Source organism: Centruroides sculpturatus, unplaced genomic scaffold (genome assembly GCF_000671375.1).
Source record: "Centruroides sculpturatus isolate CEXI.00-Female unplaced genomic scaffold, Cexi_2.0 scaffold937, whole genome shotgun sequence".
Classification (NCBI taxonomy): Eukaryota; Metazoa; Arthropoda; class Arachnida; order Scorpiones; family Buthidae; genus Centruroides; species Centruroides sculpturatus.
The window spans coordinates 127449-145306 of record NW_019385362.1 but is presented as its reverse complement, the minus strand read 5'-3'; the positions used below and the strand labels follow the sequence as shown (position 1 = coordinate 145306).

General features: G+C 30.2%; 2 protein-coding genes across 3 annotated transcripts in view; one reads left to right on the top strand and one right to left on the bottom strand.

Annotated features, from left to right (window-relative positions):
- Positions 1-17858, top strand: part of LOC111638112 (putative RNA-binding protein Luc7-like 2) — a 75686-nt gene that overhangs the window by 6646 nt on the left and 51182 nt on the right. The window contains exons 2-4 of one of the 2 annotated variants that reach the window (XM_023383758.1): positions 16300-16386; positions 16457-16526; positions 17052-17146. Coding sequence is in view for 1 of the 2 variants with exons in the window: in XM_023383757.1 (XP_023239525.1) it covers positions 17052-17146 (95 nt within the window). In the remaining variant the exon portion in view is untranslated. The remainder of the gene's footprint in view (positions 1-16299; positions 16387-16456; positions 16527-17051; positions 17147-17858) is intronic. The other variant, XM_023383757.1, reaches the window with a different exon arrangement.
- LOC111638113 (histone-lysine N-methyltransferase SETMAR-like) lies at positions 108-1352 on the bottom strand. The gene has a single exon (XM_023383760.1). The coding sequence runs from the start codon at positions 1182-1184 to the stop codon at positions 690-692; it is 495 nt and encodes a 164-aa protein (XP_023239528.1). The 5' UTR covers positions 1185-1352; the 3' UTR covers positions 108-689.

Sequence of the window (17858 nt, the reverse complement as noted above, 5' to 3'; positions counted from 1 at the left end):
AAAAGACTTCTCTAAGTAATACTCTAAGTAATAGGCCTATATAAATATGTATTCAATAATTTTTACTTGTTCCGGCTGTTATATTAGGTTGGGGAAAAAGAAATCCATTATTTTTACGTTCATTTCAAGTCTTTATTTAACATGGTTCCGATTGTTCGACTTGGATCAAATATGCACCATTTTGTTTTATAATTTCTTGCCATTTTAAAGGTAACTTCATAATTCCTCTCTCGTAGAAGCCCTGGTCCCTATTGGCGAAAAACTTGACTAAGTGATTTTCGCAATCCTCTCTTGATGCCAATTTCTTATCACCAAGGAAATTTTGTAATGATAAAAAAAGATGGTAATCGCTTGGTGCCAGGTCTGGACTATAAGGTGGATGCATCAAAACTTCCCAACCAAGCTCCTGGAATTTCTGGCGAGTCACTATAGATGTGTGTGGCCTGGCGTTGTTGTGATGAAGTACAACACCTCTTCTGTTAGCCAATTCTGGCTGCTTCTGATCAATCGCTAGCTTCAAACGGTCCAATTGTTGACAGTAGAGGTCCGAATTTAGTGTTTGGCCATATGGAAGCAGCTCATAGTAGATGATTCCTTTCCAGTCCCGCCAAATGCACAGCAAAACCTTCCTGGCTGTTAGTCCTGGTTTAGCCACCGTTTGAGCCGCTTCACCACACTGACCACGATCGTTATCGCACAATATTGCCATATGTAACCCATTTCTCATCCCCAGTCACCATCCGTTTAAGAAATGGGTCGATTTCGTTCCGTTTGGCCAAGGCTTCGCAGATGGAAATTCGATCCATAATGTTTTCTTCCGTCAATTCATGTGGCACCCAAACATCAAGCTTCTTTTTGAATCCAGCTTTATTCAGATGGTTTAGAACTGTTTTATGGTCAATCTTTAGCTCCTGGGCAATGCTACGAGTGCTAACGTGCCAGTCTACTTCTATCATTTCCATGATTTTATTGACATTTTCGACAACGGGCCTACCTGTGCGAGGTGCATCTTTAACATCGAAATTACCAGAACGGAACTGACGAAACCAAAATTGCACATAATTGGCTGTGACAGTATCAGGACCATAAACACCATTCACAATTTCAGCTGCCTGGCTTGCATTTTCGCCTTTATTGAAGCAAAATTGTAAAACATACCTAATTTTCTCTTTGTTAACTTCCATCTTTTACACCCTATAACTCACAACTGAATTGACCAATCAAAAAACTGTAAAAGAATTTTTTTTAGTACAGAATGTCACTTTTCCAATAAGCACAAGTCTGAACTTGTGTTATCAATATTTTATGAGATATGTATCACTACAGCCATCTAGTGACAAAATAATGGATTTCTTTTTCCCCAACCTAATGTATAACAGAGGAAAAGTGTAGCGCTTGGTCAAAAAATGACCTCTCCCAAACTTTTATATTTTTGTACTCAGGACACCTTGAAATTTTGAGATATGCAAAAGATTCGAGGCTTTTTTTTTTTGTATATGTGTGGATGTTAGACTGTGTGGGGGGCATGATTTTTTCACCCTGTTTGAAGCCTAATAATTTCTGTGGTCAGAATCGGAGTCGGATGGTTTAACACAGGAGTTATTAAGCATTAAGTGGTTGAACTAAATCGTGTCCCAGTATACATTCTAACATCTTAGGCAAGAACATCTTAATGGGTTTTACTATACTATTATAAAATGGCAAAAAAGCTTACTTTGAGGGTAGAGACGAGTTTTACTTTATTATTTTAAATTTTGAACGCTAATAACGAGTAAAATATTCATTAAGAGATGTGACACATGGCCCCTTTTATGTCTTCATCCTATCAACCTTTAAGAACCAAAATTTAATAGTATTAATGCCCCTTTATACGCAAGCTACAGTGCTACATTTCGTTCTTAAACTTTACCCATTCTGAGATATTGTTTAATATCTCAGAACAGAAAATAAAGAAATTAAACAAATTAGACACTTACACCTCGCACAAATTTTTTTCCTTTATTGACTTTTTTGAGGAGTTTGGGAGGTCTCCAAACGTGTAGATTTGCAAAAAAACAACTTGGAGGGTCAAATTTGACACGATTCAAATACTTTTCCGTTTTATATACATAACAAGTTGGTAATTAAAAAGGAGTCAGTTGGCAGATATTTTGACTACTCTGACTCCAACATGAAAACTTCATGACTCCGACTCCACAGCCCTGCTTAAAACATAAATGAACAAATATTACCTTGTGTTTCTGGCTCCATCTGAAATAAGCATTTACTATGGATGATAATCCATATTATTATCCATATTAAATGCTTATTTCAGATAGTCAGTCGTTTAAATTTACCATGAAGGAATATTGTCGGGCTTCATTAGGATAGCTTCAGCTTCTTGATGAATATCAGACACTGTTCAAACAATAATTCAGTTAATCTATTACCCAATAATTCTGCCTGGGAATGACTCAGCACCCATGGCTTACAACTCTCACTGCTAGGGTAAAGCATTAGTTACCTGAATGCCATATTGAGAGATATAAGCCATGGTTCTGAGTCGTTTTTAGTTGGTGCTTTGAGTAACCAGTATGGTTATATCTAAATTAATAGTTCTGGAAGCAAAGATATCAGATAGAGGTCTGGGTAGCATAACTGGCAATGCAAATGCACAGTATGAAGTACTTAAGAATTCTAGTCCTGCGTCAGGCTGATTTTTTTCTTCCTGAACCTTTTAGATTAATTATTAGAATATTAATTTAATTATAATTATTAAATTTATCAAGATATGGTACCTAACACCTATCTACCTTCAGCTAAATTACTTAACATTTAATTATTAATAGTAATAATAATACAGCTCAATATAATCTGGCAATTTTTGGCTTTAATCTGAAAATTTGGTTGTTAGATGTTTATATTTGTTTGTAAATTGTCCAATAATTTATTGAAAAGTATATTATTTCAAATATAAATGGAACAGAAGTATAATAATTTGCTGAAATGCTTACAATTTATTTTTAAATTAAGTTCAACTAAATAATCAAGGAATCTATTACAATATTCGGATGGCAACCAGAGTGGCTTAATGGGTATTATTATCATGAAACATATCCTACTTGATTAATATTGGTGGCCTAGTGCTATGCCAGATCAAGGTCAAGTCATACATACAGAAAAAACTGTTTTATTTATGCACTGTTCTTGTATTATTATTTTAAAAAAATGCAAAATAGGAAGCACTTTCCAATCAGAATTATGGACACTTTGTGCAGTGTTTACATGACAGTCCTCTTGTATCAAATGTATTTCATTTTTTCATGGAAAGAAAGAACACTGAATTAGTAGTGAAAAATGTTTTTAACTATTTTAAGTCTTTTGTCTTTCATCTCTAACAGTGGTTAACTTTTGGGAAAAATGCTAAAAATATATTGTTTTTTCATTATGTTAACTTTGTTGGCTCATTCAACTTTATTAATGTAGTTGATTACATATTTGTAGTTTTAGATTGAAATTAAAAGATGATCAATAGTTTCAACAATTTAGCAGAAAAAATATGAAAATCATGATGATTATAAAAGAATAGTGTTGTAATGCTAATAAAAATAGCAAGATGGCAATGGACCATCAATAAAAAAACACTGACTTTGAAAATTTTTTCAATATAGGTATAAGAGTTTAATTATTATTACATTGATCAGCTATTGAAGGAAAATAATTCTAATCTTTTAATTAATTGTTCCAAATTCAGTGTGTCATGAAGAGATCCAAAATTCTTTTATCCTCATTTAAAAATGGATTGTTATATATAATGAAGAATAGAAAGCATTTTTGTTATAAATAATTTCGATTAGAATGCTAAATTTAAATAAAATGGAATTATTTAAATACATGTTAGTTGTCGCATTCTTAGAAATATAGTAAAGAAAAATGAAATTAAAGTAAATTACAAAACAATAAAACAGGAGTTAAATAAAGTACTTTAAATATAAATAAGGTCATAAATGGTTATTTATATTTTGATTTTCTTTTTATATTTATCTTTATTTATAAGTACTGTACTTTGTTTAACCCCTGGGTTAATGCTATTATTCAATCCTCTTTTCAATTAGGCTTGTTCATAATGGGTAGTACAGTATTTAAATCTATGTAACTCATGTATGCAAGTGCCATGTAAGACAGACCAAATATATGCAATTCTATAGATTTTTGGATGTAATCATGTCTCTCTACATTATTATTTATTTGATATCTTGTTCTAATTGGGCTCCAATTTAAAAAAAATTGTAGACCTGTAAATTTCCACTGTTGTTTGTTTGTCTGTCCTTCCTTAGTCTTAAGAATGGTGTTAGATAGATGAAAACTGAGACCAGATATGGAGAGCTTAGGAGCAGGAGGTCTCATTTAACTATATATGAACTTATGCTTTGCACTGGAAGTCAAGTTATTTCAGTTCAAAAAATTTTCCTGTGAAAGGAGTTAAATGACCGGCATGACTCTATTGCTAATTTAAATTCATTTTCTCATGTTATTTTATCTTTGTTACTGTGCTATAATGGTAGTGTAGTATTATAGAGATTAACTACAATATCAAAATTTCAGATATAATTTATTCTTAAAAAAATGGTGTCAGTTAAATATAAAAATTTACAGAAGTAGACATAACATTAAAGAATATTATCTGTCATATTTACTTTTTACTATAAGTTATGGTTGACAACATTAAATGTAGTAATTTTTAAGATTATTTTTAAAGAAAAGTAAAGTTTATTTTCATCAAAATTATATTATAAATGTATTGTACAGAATTATTATTGCTATTATTTTCATAGTCATATTTTTACATCATTCATTGATTTTTGAATCTGAATTTTTTTTTGTGATTATATTAGTAATGAGAGGTATACTTAATTAGGTTATAATAAAGTATTTTATTATAATTTTAAAATTTATTGGTAAATAAATGAAAACAAGCCATGCAATTGCAAATGATATCATTTGATACTACTAGTGATGTTAATATTAAATGATTTTTATTCAAATAATTGAATTCTCTCTTATTTACATAGTTTTATTAATTAAATTATTACAAAATCAATAAATATATACAGTAGAGCATCGATTATCTGACCCCCGGCAAATTCTAGTGTCCGCTAGTGATGTGGTGCTACAATATTTGGCTATGTCTTGGCTACTTTAATATTATTTTTACGTGTTTTAGCTGGCAACACTGAATCGGCCATGAAAGGGAGCCAGTATTTAAACGAGACTTAATTTTCTAATTTTTAACGATACAATAGCAACGATTATTATTTAAAAAAAAATTTGATAGGATTAACATTGAAAAAAATTGAACGCGAATTAGGTTAATAGCGATATACTAATATACTAATTACATGGGATATAATCAGGAAGACAATTCGGTTCCAGATTTAAAAAACATAAAGCAAAAATTAGACTTAATTCTAACCAATCACCGTGGACAAATCACTGTAAGAAATTCGGATGCACAATAAACGAAAAAAGTATAAAAATTATCCATAAATAAAAAGATAGTTATCTACGAAAATTCAAAGAGCACTTCGAAATCATTAATAAAAGCAAAACCATAAACCTAAATGATGGAATGGAGGTTGACAACGTGTGGGAGGAAATGGGAGGAGCTAAAGGGAAAGAAAACAAAAANTCTATCTATCTGTATTATATAAGACAAGCGAATAACACATTTTTTTTGTTACTTTTTCAAATTATGATTCCAGTTTTGCATTTACAGTAGAGCCTCGATTATCCGACCCAATTGGGGACTGGGGTTGGTCGGATAATTGAAAAGTCGGATAACCGAAAAGTATGAAAAAATTTATTATTAGTATAGTATATTATTATATCCCATGTAATTAGTATATTAGTATATTAGTATATCGCTATTAACCTACTTCGCGTTGAATTTTAAGCCTAACAACAATTTTTTAAAATAATAATCGTCGCTATAGTATCGTTAAAAATTAGAAAATTAAGCCTCGTTTAAATACCGGGTCTCTTTCATGGTCGAATGAGTGTTGCCAGCTAAAACACGTTAAAATAATATTAAAGTAGCCAAGACATAGCCAAATATTGTAGTGCCACATCACTAGCGGACATTTGAAATGTGCCGACTAAGACGGTCGGTTAACCGAAGTGTCGGTTAATCGGGGGTCGGATAATCAAGGCTCTACTGTAATTCTATTTATTTTTTATTAATTTGCTTAATAATTTCAAATTTTATAATTAGTTATGTTTTCTTTTTTCAATTTCGAGCGATGAAGTAACTAAAATGCGATTTTCTTTTCATTCTCTCGTCATTTAATAATTTCCCACACGATATACAGTAGAGCTTCGATTATCCAAAAGTCAATCATCCGAAAGAATTCCAGTCGGCAAACTTAAATTTTCACCAGTGCTTTGGCACTGCAATCTTTGGCTGTCTTAGGCTACTCAAATATTTTACGTTTTTGATACTAAATTAACTTCTGAAGTATAATTTTTTATTGTTTTTATATTTTTCAATATATTTATTTTGTTTATACAAAATAAAAAAATAATTTTTAACGATACAATAGTCTTCGTTAGGCTTAACAACGACGAAAATTCAACGCAAAGCGACACGCAATGGAGAAAAATTTCAACATGGGATAAGTTAATATATTTTTTTTGTATATAATTGGTTATCCGAAAAATAAGTTATCCGAACGACCCCAGTCCCCAATTGATTCGGATAAACGGCGCTCTACTGTATACTACACTAATAATGGATTTTTTCATACTTTTCGGTTATCCGACCAACCCCAGTCCCCAATTGAGTTAGATAATCGATGCTCTACTGTATTTTAAATTTTAAATGTTTCTTTGAAAGTAACAATACATCATCAATATTTTAGATGTATGCTTGAATTCTATGCACAGAAATTACTTATTGTATACTTGATTATAACACTTAAGTTAATTTAAATATTTACTTTACTTATATACTTTCAATATTGCGATTGCATGTACAGTATATGTTTTGCACATTATATCTAATTGCTTTGCATATTTTATACAATGCAACAAACCATATATGAAAACTTGTAGTGATATTGAAAATATCATTACAAGTTTTCATATATGGTTTGTTGCATGGAAGTTTTCATATATGGTTTGTTTCATATATGGAGCTGTAAATTCTTCATTCACACTTGTAAGATGTTTTTAGACATTACAATAACAATAATATGAATTAAGCAATTGTGTGAGAAAAAAGTGGGATGCATGAAAGTATTCTTATAGTACAGATATTAAAGCAATTAATAATTAAGTCATAATCAAAAGTATTGCACATTAATATTAATTTTTTTCTTTACTGCCAATTAAATGAGGTTGTTTTCTTTTTGGCAAAATATTGCCATTATCTAAGCTTTTCTGTTGACCTTAATCTGAGGTATCAGCAACATCTTGGTTGTTTTGTACTTTATTTCATAAAATCTGATATGTATCGTAGAGTTGGTTCTTATTAAAGAAAACTGAGTGAAAGGCACAAAACAACTGAAAATTTCAATATTCTAAAATCTACAGGCAAATATGAGACAACATGCATGCTTGCTTGAATAAAAAAAATATCAAGTGACTGTGTTTGCAATTAAAAATTCTGATGTTTTCTATGGGGATATCACCATTTCTCAAATCATGTTAGAACAAAACCCTGTTGTAAGAACACCATGTTGTATGTAGGATATCCCTAATTCTTGAACAATGTTAGAGTGAAACCATGTACAATACCTGTATTATAGGGCATTATTAGTGGTTCAAATTCTCCCTCAATGGCTAACCTGGGCATTGTGGTGCTTTCTACTAATTATTGAAATATTTGCCAGTTGATGAATTTGCAGGAAATTTGTAGTGTTTATGTACAGTGCACTTTCGTTGATGTGAATTATTATATGGGGTTGTTCAGATTAGCAGGGTTATATATGAAGAAATGGAAGTCAAAAAGGACTAAAATAAACACAGTATAAAAGTTTTTAAAAATATATTTGGTACATGCATTTGTTAAAATGGATAGTATTCATTGATTTTGCAAATTCATCTTGTTTTTGAAAAGTAATTATGATTTTTTTGTTCTTAGCATATATATTTAACAGAAAACAACACAAAATTAGCTTGGATTAAGTAGAATTTAGTGGTTATAATGCACTATACCTATATAGATCATTTAAAACAAATTCTTAATAATTTGTATTTTTTAACATTTTTCTGATGCATATATTTATTAAATAGGCCTAATTATATAAATATCATTTTTCATTTCAAACTTTTAGTTAAAGACTATGCAGATTACTAAAAATTATTTTAAAAAAATCAGCCATTATATTGTGATTGCTTTAAAAAAAATTAAAATGAGATGCATACAATTTTTTCTTGTATAGTTTGCTTTATCATTTGTCATTTATTTTGGAAAATTTTCATTAGTTAATCACTATTTCTTCCTATTCTTTCCAAAATTTTTTTCTACAACAAATATATTTAGGTGTATTTCTAATAGGCCTAAATATATTTGTTTTATCATTACTTTTGTAGAAAAAATATTTTGGAGAATTTCAAATAACTGATTTTTTTTTTAATTAAACTGTTTGGGACTGTCCATTGATTTTGTGTACAGTTTTTGAATCATTTTTGAAGCCCACCCTCATATACAATGATTTACTTTTGGCAAATTCCATCTCCTTTAATTATAGTCTATGAACCATGTACTGTATAATAGTTCATGGACCTCTTGACATTGAAGAAATGACTTAAGTTCTGCATTATCTGATAGTTTATTCACATGACTGTTAAGTAAACTTTTAAGAACAAATTTGTATGCCACAAACAAGATTTAAAAAGATCCATGTAGATGATGTCTTAGCCCCTTCCTTCCCCATGTACAATGATATACTTTTTATAACCTCCCTTAAACTATATACATAACACAAGCCTACAAAAAAAAATTTTTTTTTTGGTGCCTAGGATTTTAGAACTGATTTTAGCTATATTTGGGTTGCTGAATCCAAATATGAAATCAGTTTTTCTCTATCAGCTCTACTTTTTTAGATCTGTGTTTTTTTAATGTACAGTGCTACATGAAATGGGCAGCTCTAATTCCAGTTTGTACAGTTCTAAATCACATATGCAAGAATTGATTCCTGTATATTTTCCCCTTTGTTAGTCTGCCGTCCAGTTAATTCCAGGTAAATCCACCAAATGAAGTAAGCATTCGGTAATAAATTGACATTCAATGCTTCAACTAGAGTTGAGGTAAGTTTGTAAGTTCTAGCCATGCAGTGTCTAGATCAGTGTTTCCCAGCCTTTTTTGTGCTATGCCCCACCTAAGCCTTTCTAAAATTCTTATGCCTCAGTTAAGTATAGAAAAAATTAAAGCAGGAATATTTGACGGCCCACAAATAAGACAACTCATTAACGATCTTGCCTTTGTCAATTCGATGAATGAAGCTGAGCAAAAAGCCTGGACTTCATTTGTTGCAGTTGTCAGAAATTTTCTAGGCAAACGCAAAGCTGAAAATTATGTTGAACTGGTAAACGAGATGCTTAACAGTTTCAAATTCCTTGGGTGTAATATGAGTATTAAGGTGCACTATTTACACAGTCACTTAGACCGTTTTCCTGAAAATTTAGGAGACACCAGTGAAGAACAAGGTGAAAGATTTCACCAGGATATTAAAACTATGGAGGACCGCTACCAAGGAAGATGGGATACGCATATGATGGCAGATTACTGCTGGAGTTTAAAAAGGGATTGCTCCAAAATACATTCATGAAAGTCACAGAAAAGAAGCTTCCTCAATGTGTAACTGTTTAGTTTTATTGATGACTTTTTCCTCTATCTTTGTATAGAATAATATTTGCATAATATAATAATAAAAATTCCGTATTTAGTTTTTTACTTGATCCATGGATGTAACTTAAGATATTGAAACGTATATTTCACTAAAATGCTATATCTTAAAAATTAGAGCTCCTAGGCAAAAACTAATGCCATATTTGAATTCAGGACATCAAATTCATATGAAATCAGCTCAAAATACCTGGGCACCAAAACCAGTGTTGACCTGTGTATAATTAATGGATGATATTTTTCCTTAAGACTTAAATTTTATTTTCCTTTAACAATTTGATAAATCAAATTAAAATCCAAATAGGCCCTAATCAATTTACTCCTGTTTATATACTAATTGAGTAGCTTTGAGTAGCTATATTGTTTAAAATAATTAAATTGCATTTAAAATTCAAACTTCAGTATGTAAATACATGTCTTTTCCACTATTAGCATTTTATTCTTTGGATAATAATTGTTTATTAATTAATAAAATAGAACACTGTGGGAAATACATGTATCAATAAACAATAATATTTTCCAGTTGACAACAAACCAACCAACCAATGACAGAGGACAAGTCTTCATACACATAGCCAATTGGTAGCTTTCTTGATGCCACCTAATGATCTTGGATTAGTCGCTTCATGCAGCTACCAATGTATGGAAATCTCCAAATTTTTATCATACACATACTTTGATATCCACTATAAGGCTGTTTTTAGACAAGCTACTCTGTTGTATCGCTGAGTGGGGCCACTCAGCAGCACAACAGAGTCACTTGTGTTTTACAGTGGATATCAAAGTATCCATCTATTGTACTATAATTATATAATCAAATTTGCTAGTTTTACTCAAACATTTTTGATCAGTCATAAAAATAAATTACTACTAAATTCTGAAGTGATTTTCTTTTATATTGGCATTTATGATAATTTGACTGAAATTTGTAGGAAACTCTTAGCAATTAACACTCTGATCTACAGGCTGTCTAGACGTCCACACTGGAAGAGAGGGAGGCATTGAACTTCAATGGATGTCCATTTTATATCATTAAATTTTATACAGTTTATGCATCTTATTATTCATAAAATGATAAATATTTTGAGTGTGATTGAGTTTTGTTGGACATCTGAAGAGAGGAGGGGGTTATAGAAACTTGAACAAACTGGGACAGTGGGGGAGGGGAGTAAAAATTCCAAGAAAAATGCAGACATAATTTATTGACAGCCCTAACTTACAAGAAAGATTTAACAAACTCCAGCACAAATTAAATTTTAAATTTATAATTATAAAGTGAAGTACAACTTAGCTCAATATTGACCCTTTAGTGATCAATGAAAATTTGAGAGGGTTGATATAACTTTGCAAATATAAAAAGTTTATTTTAAAATATTAAAAATTTTGCACATTTTTTTCTCTTAAATAAGTGTAGGAAGATGTTTTTAAAAATTACATAAGACTATAGCATATACATTTATATATTGAAGGGTGGGTCGATCGAAAAAGATTGTTTTTAATTAAAAGAGGTCTATATACGAAAAAGGTTGGGGAACCTTTGTCAAAAATAACATTAAAGTTTTACTCAAAAGTTTTAACTGTTTTAAAAAAAATCATTTAATTTTTATTTTATTCATAATAATTAATTTTGCTAAGTTTTATAAGTTTTCTTGGTGTAATACCTGTTTGGTGTAAGGGCATCAAAATAATAATCATAAACATGTCTGCTATTAAAACTATATTAATTAGAAAAATTGTGAACAGTGTTTTATTTGATATATTTTGTTTATTTAAAAACATAAGCTATTTGTTGAGAATAATTTCTTATATAGATGTAAAAGAATAAAATGTTTATATTTGAATGAAGCTATTAAGAATGTGACTATAGATTGTTTAACACAAGGTTATATATATTATTTTAAAAGAAGACACAATTTTATGATCATGTGAAGGAAAATTTAGAAAATGAAACTTTGTAATGTTATATTTCCATTAAATACAGGTAACCCCCGTATAACACGGCACTTCTATAGCACGGATTCACTCTAACACGGTTTGAGAATTGGGACACATTCCCGTATAACACAGTGCTTTTATAGCATGGGTTCTCTGTAACACAGTTCGGGAATCCCTTGTTCAACATGAAATGTAATAAAGGGTGTGTTCTTTTATACCTCCGCGTAACTCTCCGCACGAGCATTCTAATTTTTTTCGTTGCTACATTGAATGCTCTTTCAACAAATAATCCATTTAATGGTTTAATTTTACAATTGGGACCCTTCTTTTACCTTTAAAAGCTCATATTTTAAAATTAGATTCCTCCATCATGATACTATTGATAGTGCATGTGCTGCCTTCTTTCTTTCTTTCACCATCGTTCCTAAATGCCTTACAGACAGCAGCACACTCCTGTTGTAGTGGAGACGCAAAGCAACCGCTATTAACGAAAGCACCCAAAAACTGTTGCCAGTTGATGACACTTGTGCCAAGATCATCATATAGCATTAATAATCCTCTGGTAAAATATTTACTTTAATAATAAATAAATATTTTACCCATAAAAAAATCGAATAATAAATCCGATTTAAAGAAGGATTTAACAGCACGTTTTTTAATTTTTGAAATCTAACCCCCTTTTCACACTAGTTCTTTGTTTCATATAACACGGATTTGCATAACACGGCAATATTTTGGAATGTAACTCCTGTGTTATATGGGTGTTACCTGTATTACAAAAGCTAAATACCTTGATAAATTTTTCTGGCGTAGTAAACACTAGTATTGTGTTGTATTCCAAAGACACATGGCAAGTTTTCCATCAAATATCTTTATTAGTTGAGTTGATACGGTACATTGTTTTGTACTCGTTTCGGGATTTGCCCCTCTTCAGTCAACTATAATACATTATATATATATATTTATTTATTTATCTATTACAGTAGAGAACTTACATAAAAAACAATGAGTACACAAACAATGTAAAGACATACTGTACCTTTGGTTACACTTTGTATAATTTAAAATCTTGTAAAATCTGCTTTAATCTTTTTATGGATAAACCAGTATACATTACAATTTAAAAGCATCCATATACTTTCCTGTTCGGATAGACTTTGACACAATATAATGATAAAAAAAATTTTGAGTTGTTTCCCTCCCTTTTTTCCCTTTCCTTTTTTGGTGTTTGCGCTGGTATCTTTAGTGTTGCCATGTATGAAGTTCCAGCTACTATACTAAAGATACCAGTGCAAACACCAAAAAAGGAAGGGGGAAAAGGGAGCTGAAACAACTCAAAAATTTTTAATGATTGTATTGTGTCAAAGTCTATCCGAACGCAAAAGTTTATGGAAGCTTTTTTAAATTGTAATGTATACTGGTTTATCCATAAAAGGATTAAAGTGGATTTTACAAGATTTTAAATTATACAAAGTGTTACCAAAGGTACAGTATGTCTTTATATCATTTGTGTACTCATTGTTTTTTATGTAAGTTCTCTACTGTAATAGATAAAAATATATATACAGTAGAGCATCGATTATCCGACCCCCGATTAACCGACCGTTTTAGTTGGCAAATTTCAAATGTCCGCTAGTGATGTGGCACTACAATATTTGGCTATGTCTTGGCTACTTTAATATTATTTTTGTTAAATTTTTGCATGTTTTAGCTGGCAACATGGCTCGACCATTAAAGGGCGGCCAGTATTTAAATGAGACTTAATTTTCTAATTATGAGTGGTTGTTTGTTTTGTGAGCAATAAAATAATTAAAAAAAATTTTTAATGCTACAATAGCAACGATTATTATTTAAAAAAAAAAATTGTTAGGCTTAATATCGATGAAAATTCAATGTGAAGTTGGTTAATAGCGATATACTAATATAGTAAGTACATGGGATATACTAATATACTATACTAATAATGTATTTTTTTCGGTTATTTGATTTTTCAGTTATCCGACCAACCCGAGTCCCCAATTGAGTTGGATAATCGATGCTCTACTGTATATATATTGTATTATAGTTGACTGAAGAGGGGCAAATCCCGAAACGAGTACAAAACAATGTACCGTATCAACTCAACTAATAAAGATATTTGATGGAAAACTTGCCATGTGTCTTTGGAATACAACACAATATTAGTGTTTACTATGCCAGAATTATAAAACAGGACATGGTTTCAAAAAACAAATTGATAAATTTTTTTTTTGGTAAAGAATGTTTTCAATAGTACAAGGCAAGAAATATTTTTTTAAATGCTTATAGAAATCTCAAAGAAATGAAAGAAATATAAAAAATTGTAAAGAAAATGTTTTTCCCTACCTATAATTCTGTACCCAAGCATCATTTTTAAATGCATTCTAATCTTTATAGAGTTCAATTATGTTTTCAAGAAGCTTGATTTTATTAAGGGTTTTGGATTTTTACCTAAAACATTTAATGTATTAAATTTGCTGAATATCTGTGTATTAATTAATTTTTTATTTATTTCTTTTGATTAATAATAATTTACTTTAGAAAATTGCTGAATTTAATCATTTCATATTTTACAGCTTAATTGCAATATTATATTTCATTATCTTTAGATTATTCAATTTTTTTGATTATCAATTAAACTTTATTCATAATTTAATTGAGAAATGTTTAAAAAATTATGAATAAATGATGATTAAAAAAATACATTTTATTTATAATTTTTAATAAAAAAAAAAAGTNAATATAAGCTCTCCACCTCAAATTAGTAGTGTCTTGTCCCCATACATTATACTTTTAACAGTGGTCATGCCAGTCACCTATTAACTGCTTTTCAGGGGAAAAGTTTTGAATTGAGATAACATGACTTCTGGTTTGCATCGGAAGTTTGTATATAGTTAATCAGATCCTCTTGCCCTAAGGTTTCCATATCTGATCTTGGATTTTATCTATCTAACTTTGTTCTTGAGATTAAGGAAAGATGGATGGACGATAGTTAGAATTTATAGATCTACAATTTTTTCAAATTGCAGACCTCACAGTGTAGGTTTTATATATATATATACAGTAGACCCCTGTAACGCGGGTTCCTATAACGCAGCAAAAAAATTGTGACAGTATTCATATAAAGACGCTAAAAGGGATGCATAAAACGCAGTAAAACGTCATTGCCGACTCATGTTGCGACAGGATTGGTCGAATCTGGACCAATAGTAGATGAGCAGCCGAACTACTTACATGCTACGGAGAGTTTAGATGGGTAAGTTGAGTTTACTATCATCTGTACAGTATGTAAATTAGATATCGTAAGTCTAATACAGCACTGTAATTTTATACATTTCTTGTGAAAGAAACGTTTCTTATTCAACGGCCATAAAAATTATTTCTATTAATGATGTCTCCAAAGTTCAATGAATTTTTCGCAGAAAAATAACTTATCAGAAATCGCGGCTGCCGTTTGGTGCGCTGCTCCGCGAGAAACACAAGCTTAAGCAATGGCTACGTCGAATGGTGCACACTCGGTAAGTAATCCTACAATTTTTTGTTTATAGCATAGTTTATACGGATTATTCCCAAAAAATTATACGTGTTTTGGAAATGTTGAGTCAAATTAGTCAAGAATCGATTAATTTTATGGAAGAAAACCTTTTAAACAGCCATAGTCCCTAAACTGCACATGTGTCAGGCTGTGATTGGCTCATGTATTTAAGGATTCCTACAATGCGAAATTCGTATAACGTGGAACGTATCTACCATGTTATAGGGGGGTCTACTGTATATATATATATATATCAAGTACTGTGCTGAAAGCTCAAAAATAATATCAACAAATTTATACACAGGCTAGAAAAGAAAAATAACACAGTATCTGCTCTTAACAATGACTCAGGAAAAAAATGGTCTTCACTAACTTGGGTATGGCAATGTTTTATTACTACCATCTCTCCAATGCAATAATGAGTCAGATTGTAAAACTGGGAACTCATAAAGCAGGAACTACTTGTATTCCATAATCTAAATAGGCTGAAAAGAGTTTTTGATAAAAATGTGAAAAAAAAAGTATGACATCATATCTGGTGCATGGAAAATAAGCTTTATTGGAAATGAGAACATTATGTTTACATAGGAAGATGCTGAAAATGCATATTGATATCCACTGCACATATCAGGGCATTCATGTGCACATCATAGAATTGCTGACTGCACATGATCCAGCATTGTGTTGTCCACCAAAGTGAATGCAGCATGAAGACGAGCAACCAAGTTACTTTCTTTAGTAACTTACAATTAACACCCCTTCCACCAGTTGCCCCGGATGTTTACTTCAAAGATCCAGGTGATTGTCCCATGTTTAGGATTTTATGGATATTACTGAAGACAATACACTTAATGATTATTTTGTTGGAAATTAAGCAAATCTTAAAAGTAGGACTAAATGCTGTCCTTCCTGGTTTCATTTCCAGGGAGGAAATGGTACAAACCTGTCTCTAAAGCGAGACTAATGTCAAAGAAGAAAAACAGGATGAGACAACTTCTATAGACTGATCGCAGTGTGTATTGCTAGTGTTATTTCCTTTTCCTTTCAGTGCATATATCATAGTGTTATATGTTTTTTTCCAGGACAAATACTAAAGAAACCATTCTTTTCCCTGACTGTGGGGGAGTGTAATTGTTTACAAAAGCTGTTATCGTGAGTTTTTCATCAACAGTCCCATCTGTTTTAATATGTTTCTGCCCATTGAGCGTTTTTCATTAAACTTTCAGAAACATTAACATAGATTATATTATTAAAAATTGCTTTTTTTTACACAAGAGAGATATCTTTCCAGAATTTCATTTTATGTTTTTAAAAATCATATACTCTTTTAAACTAATTTTTTTAATAATAATTATATTTAAATCACAAATTAATTTATAGAATAAATAATATATTATTCTAGGCAATAATTTTTAATTTTACAAAAATTTATTTAAATACCTCTTATGAAAGAATCTCTCTTCTTGCATTAAGTGTATATAAATTTTAAAGAGAAATACAACAATTGGCAGTATTCAAAATATTTAAAATGTGTATAAAATGTTTAATTTTAACTGTATTTAAATGTTTTATTCTGTTAAAATTTTATTCAAAATATTAGAGTTTAAAGCAAACTATACTATAAAGATTAGTTTTATAAATGTTCTCATTACTAATATTAAAATGTATTTATTATAGGTGAGAATAATCGTTTTAAAGTGCACTTCACCGATCCTCGTGTATGTAAAAGTTTTCTTCTTGGATGTTGTCCACATGATATACTGGCTGCAACAGTACGTTATTATATTTAATATTTATTTAGTTGTATAATAAATTAATTATTAATGATTAGTTTTAAATAGAGAACTATTTAATTTTATTCCTAAATAGATATTGATTAGCTGCAGTGCAGTCATTATTTGTGTGGTCTTGTATGCTTTTTGATGTGCATATATAATATTAAAGTTCATTTATTTATTTTTGTTATGTGTATAAAAATTAAAATAATCAAATGGTAACACAATAAAAGAGAGTGCAAAACAATCTTATTAAATTGAAATTAAATTTTATCATCTTGATTTCTTGAAATCAAGATGATAAAATTAGTTGCAGTGAATGATAGTAAATACAGATGATCAAGATCAGAGATGTTTAGATGTTATATATATGATGTATACATATCTATAAGCTATTAGCTAGTCAGGAGATAAATTTCAACTGAATTTATGAAAACTTTTCTTATATATAGTTAACTTTCATTACAAATTTTATTCAGTTTTTTGTGTTAATTATTAAAAAACTTGTAATATATGTGCTTAAAAGAATTGAAAGATTATTATATTGAGAACTAGATACAGTAGACTCCCTATAACGCGTAGATACGTTCCTCATTATACGAATTTCGCATTGTAGGAATCCTTAAATACATGAGCCAATCACAGCCCAACGTGTGAAGTTTACGGACTACGGCTGTTTGAAAGGTTTTCTTCCATAAAATTAATTGAT

Excerpts from the sequence above, each read along its gene's own strand:
- LOC111638113 (XM_023383760.1), bottom strand. The coding sequence starts at position 1,184 with ATGGAAGTTAACAAAGAGAAAATTAGGTATGTTTTACAATTTTGCTTC.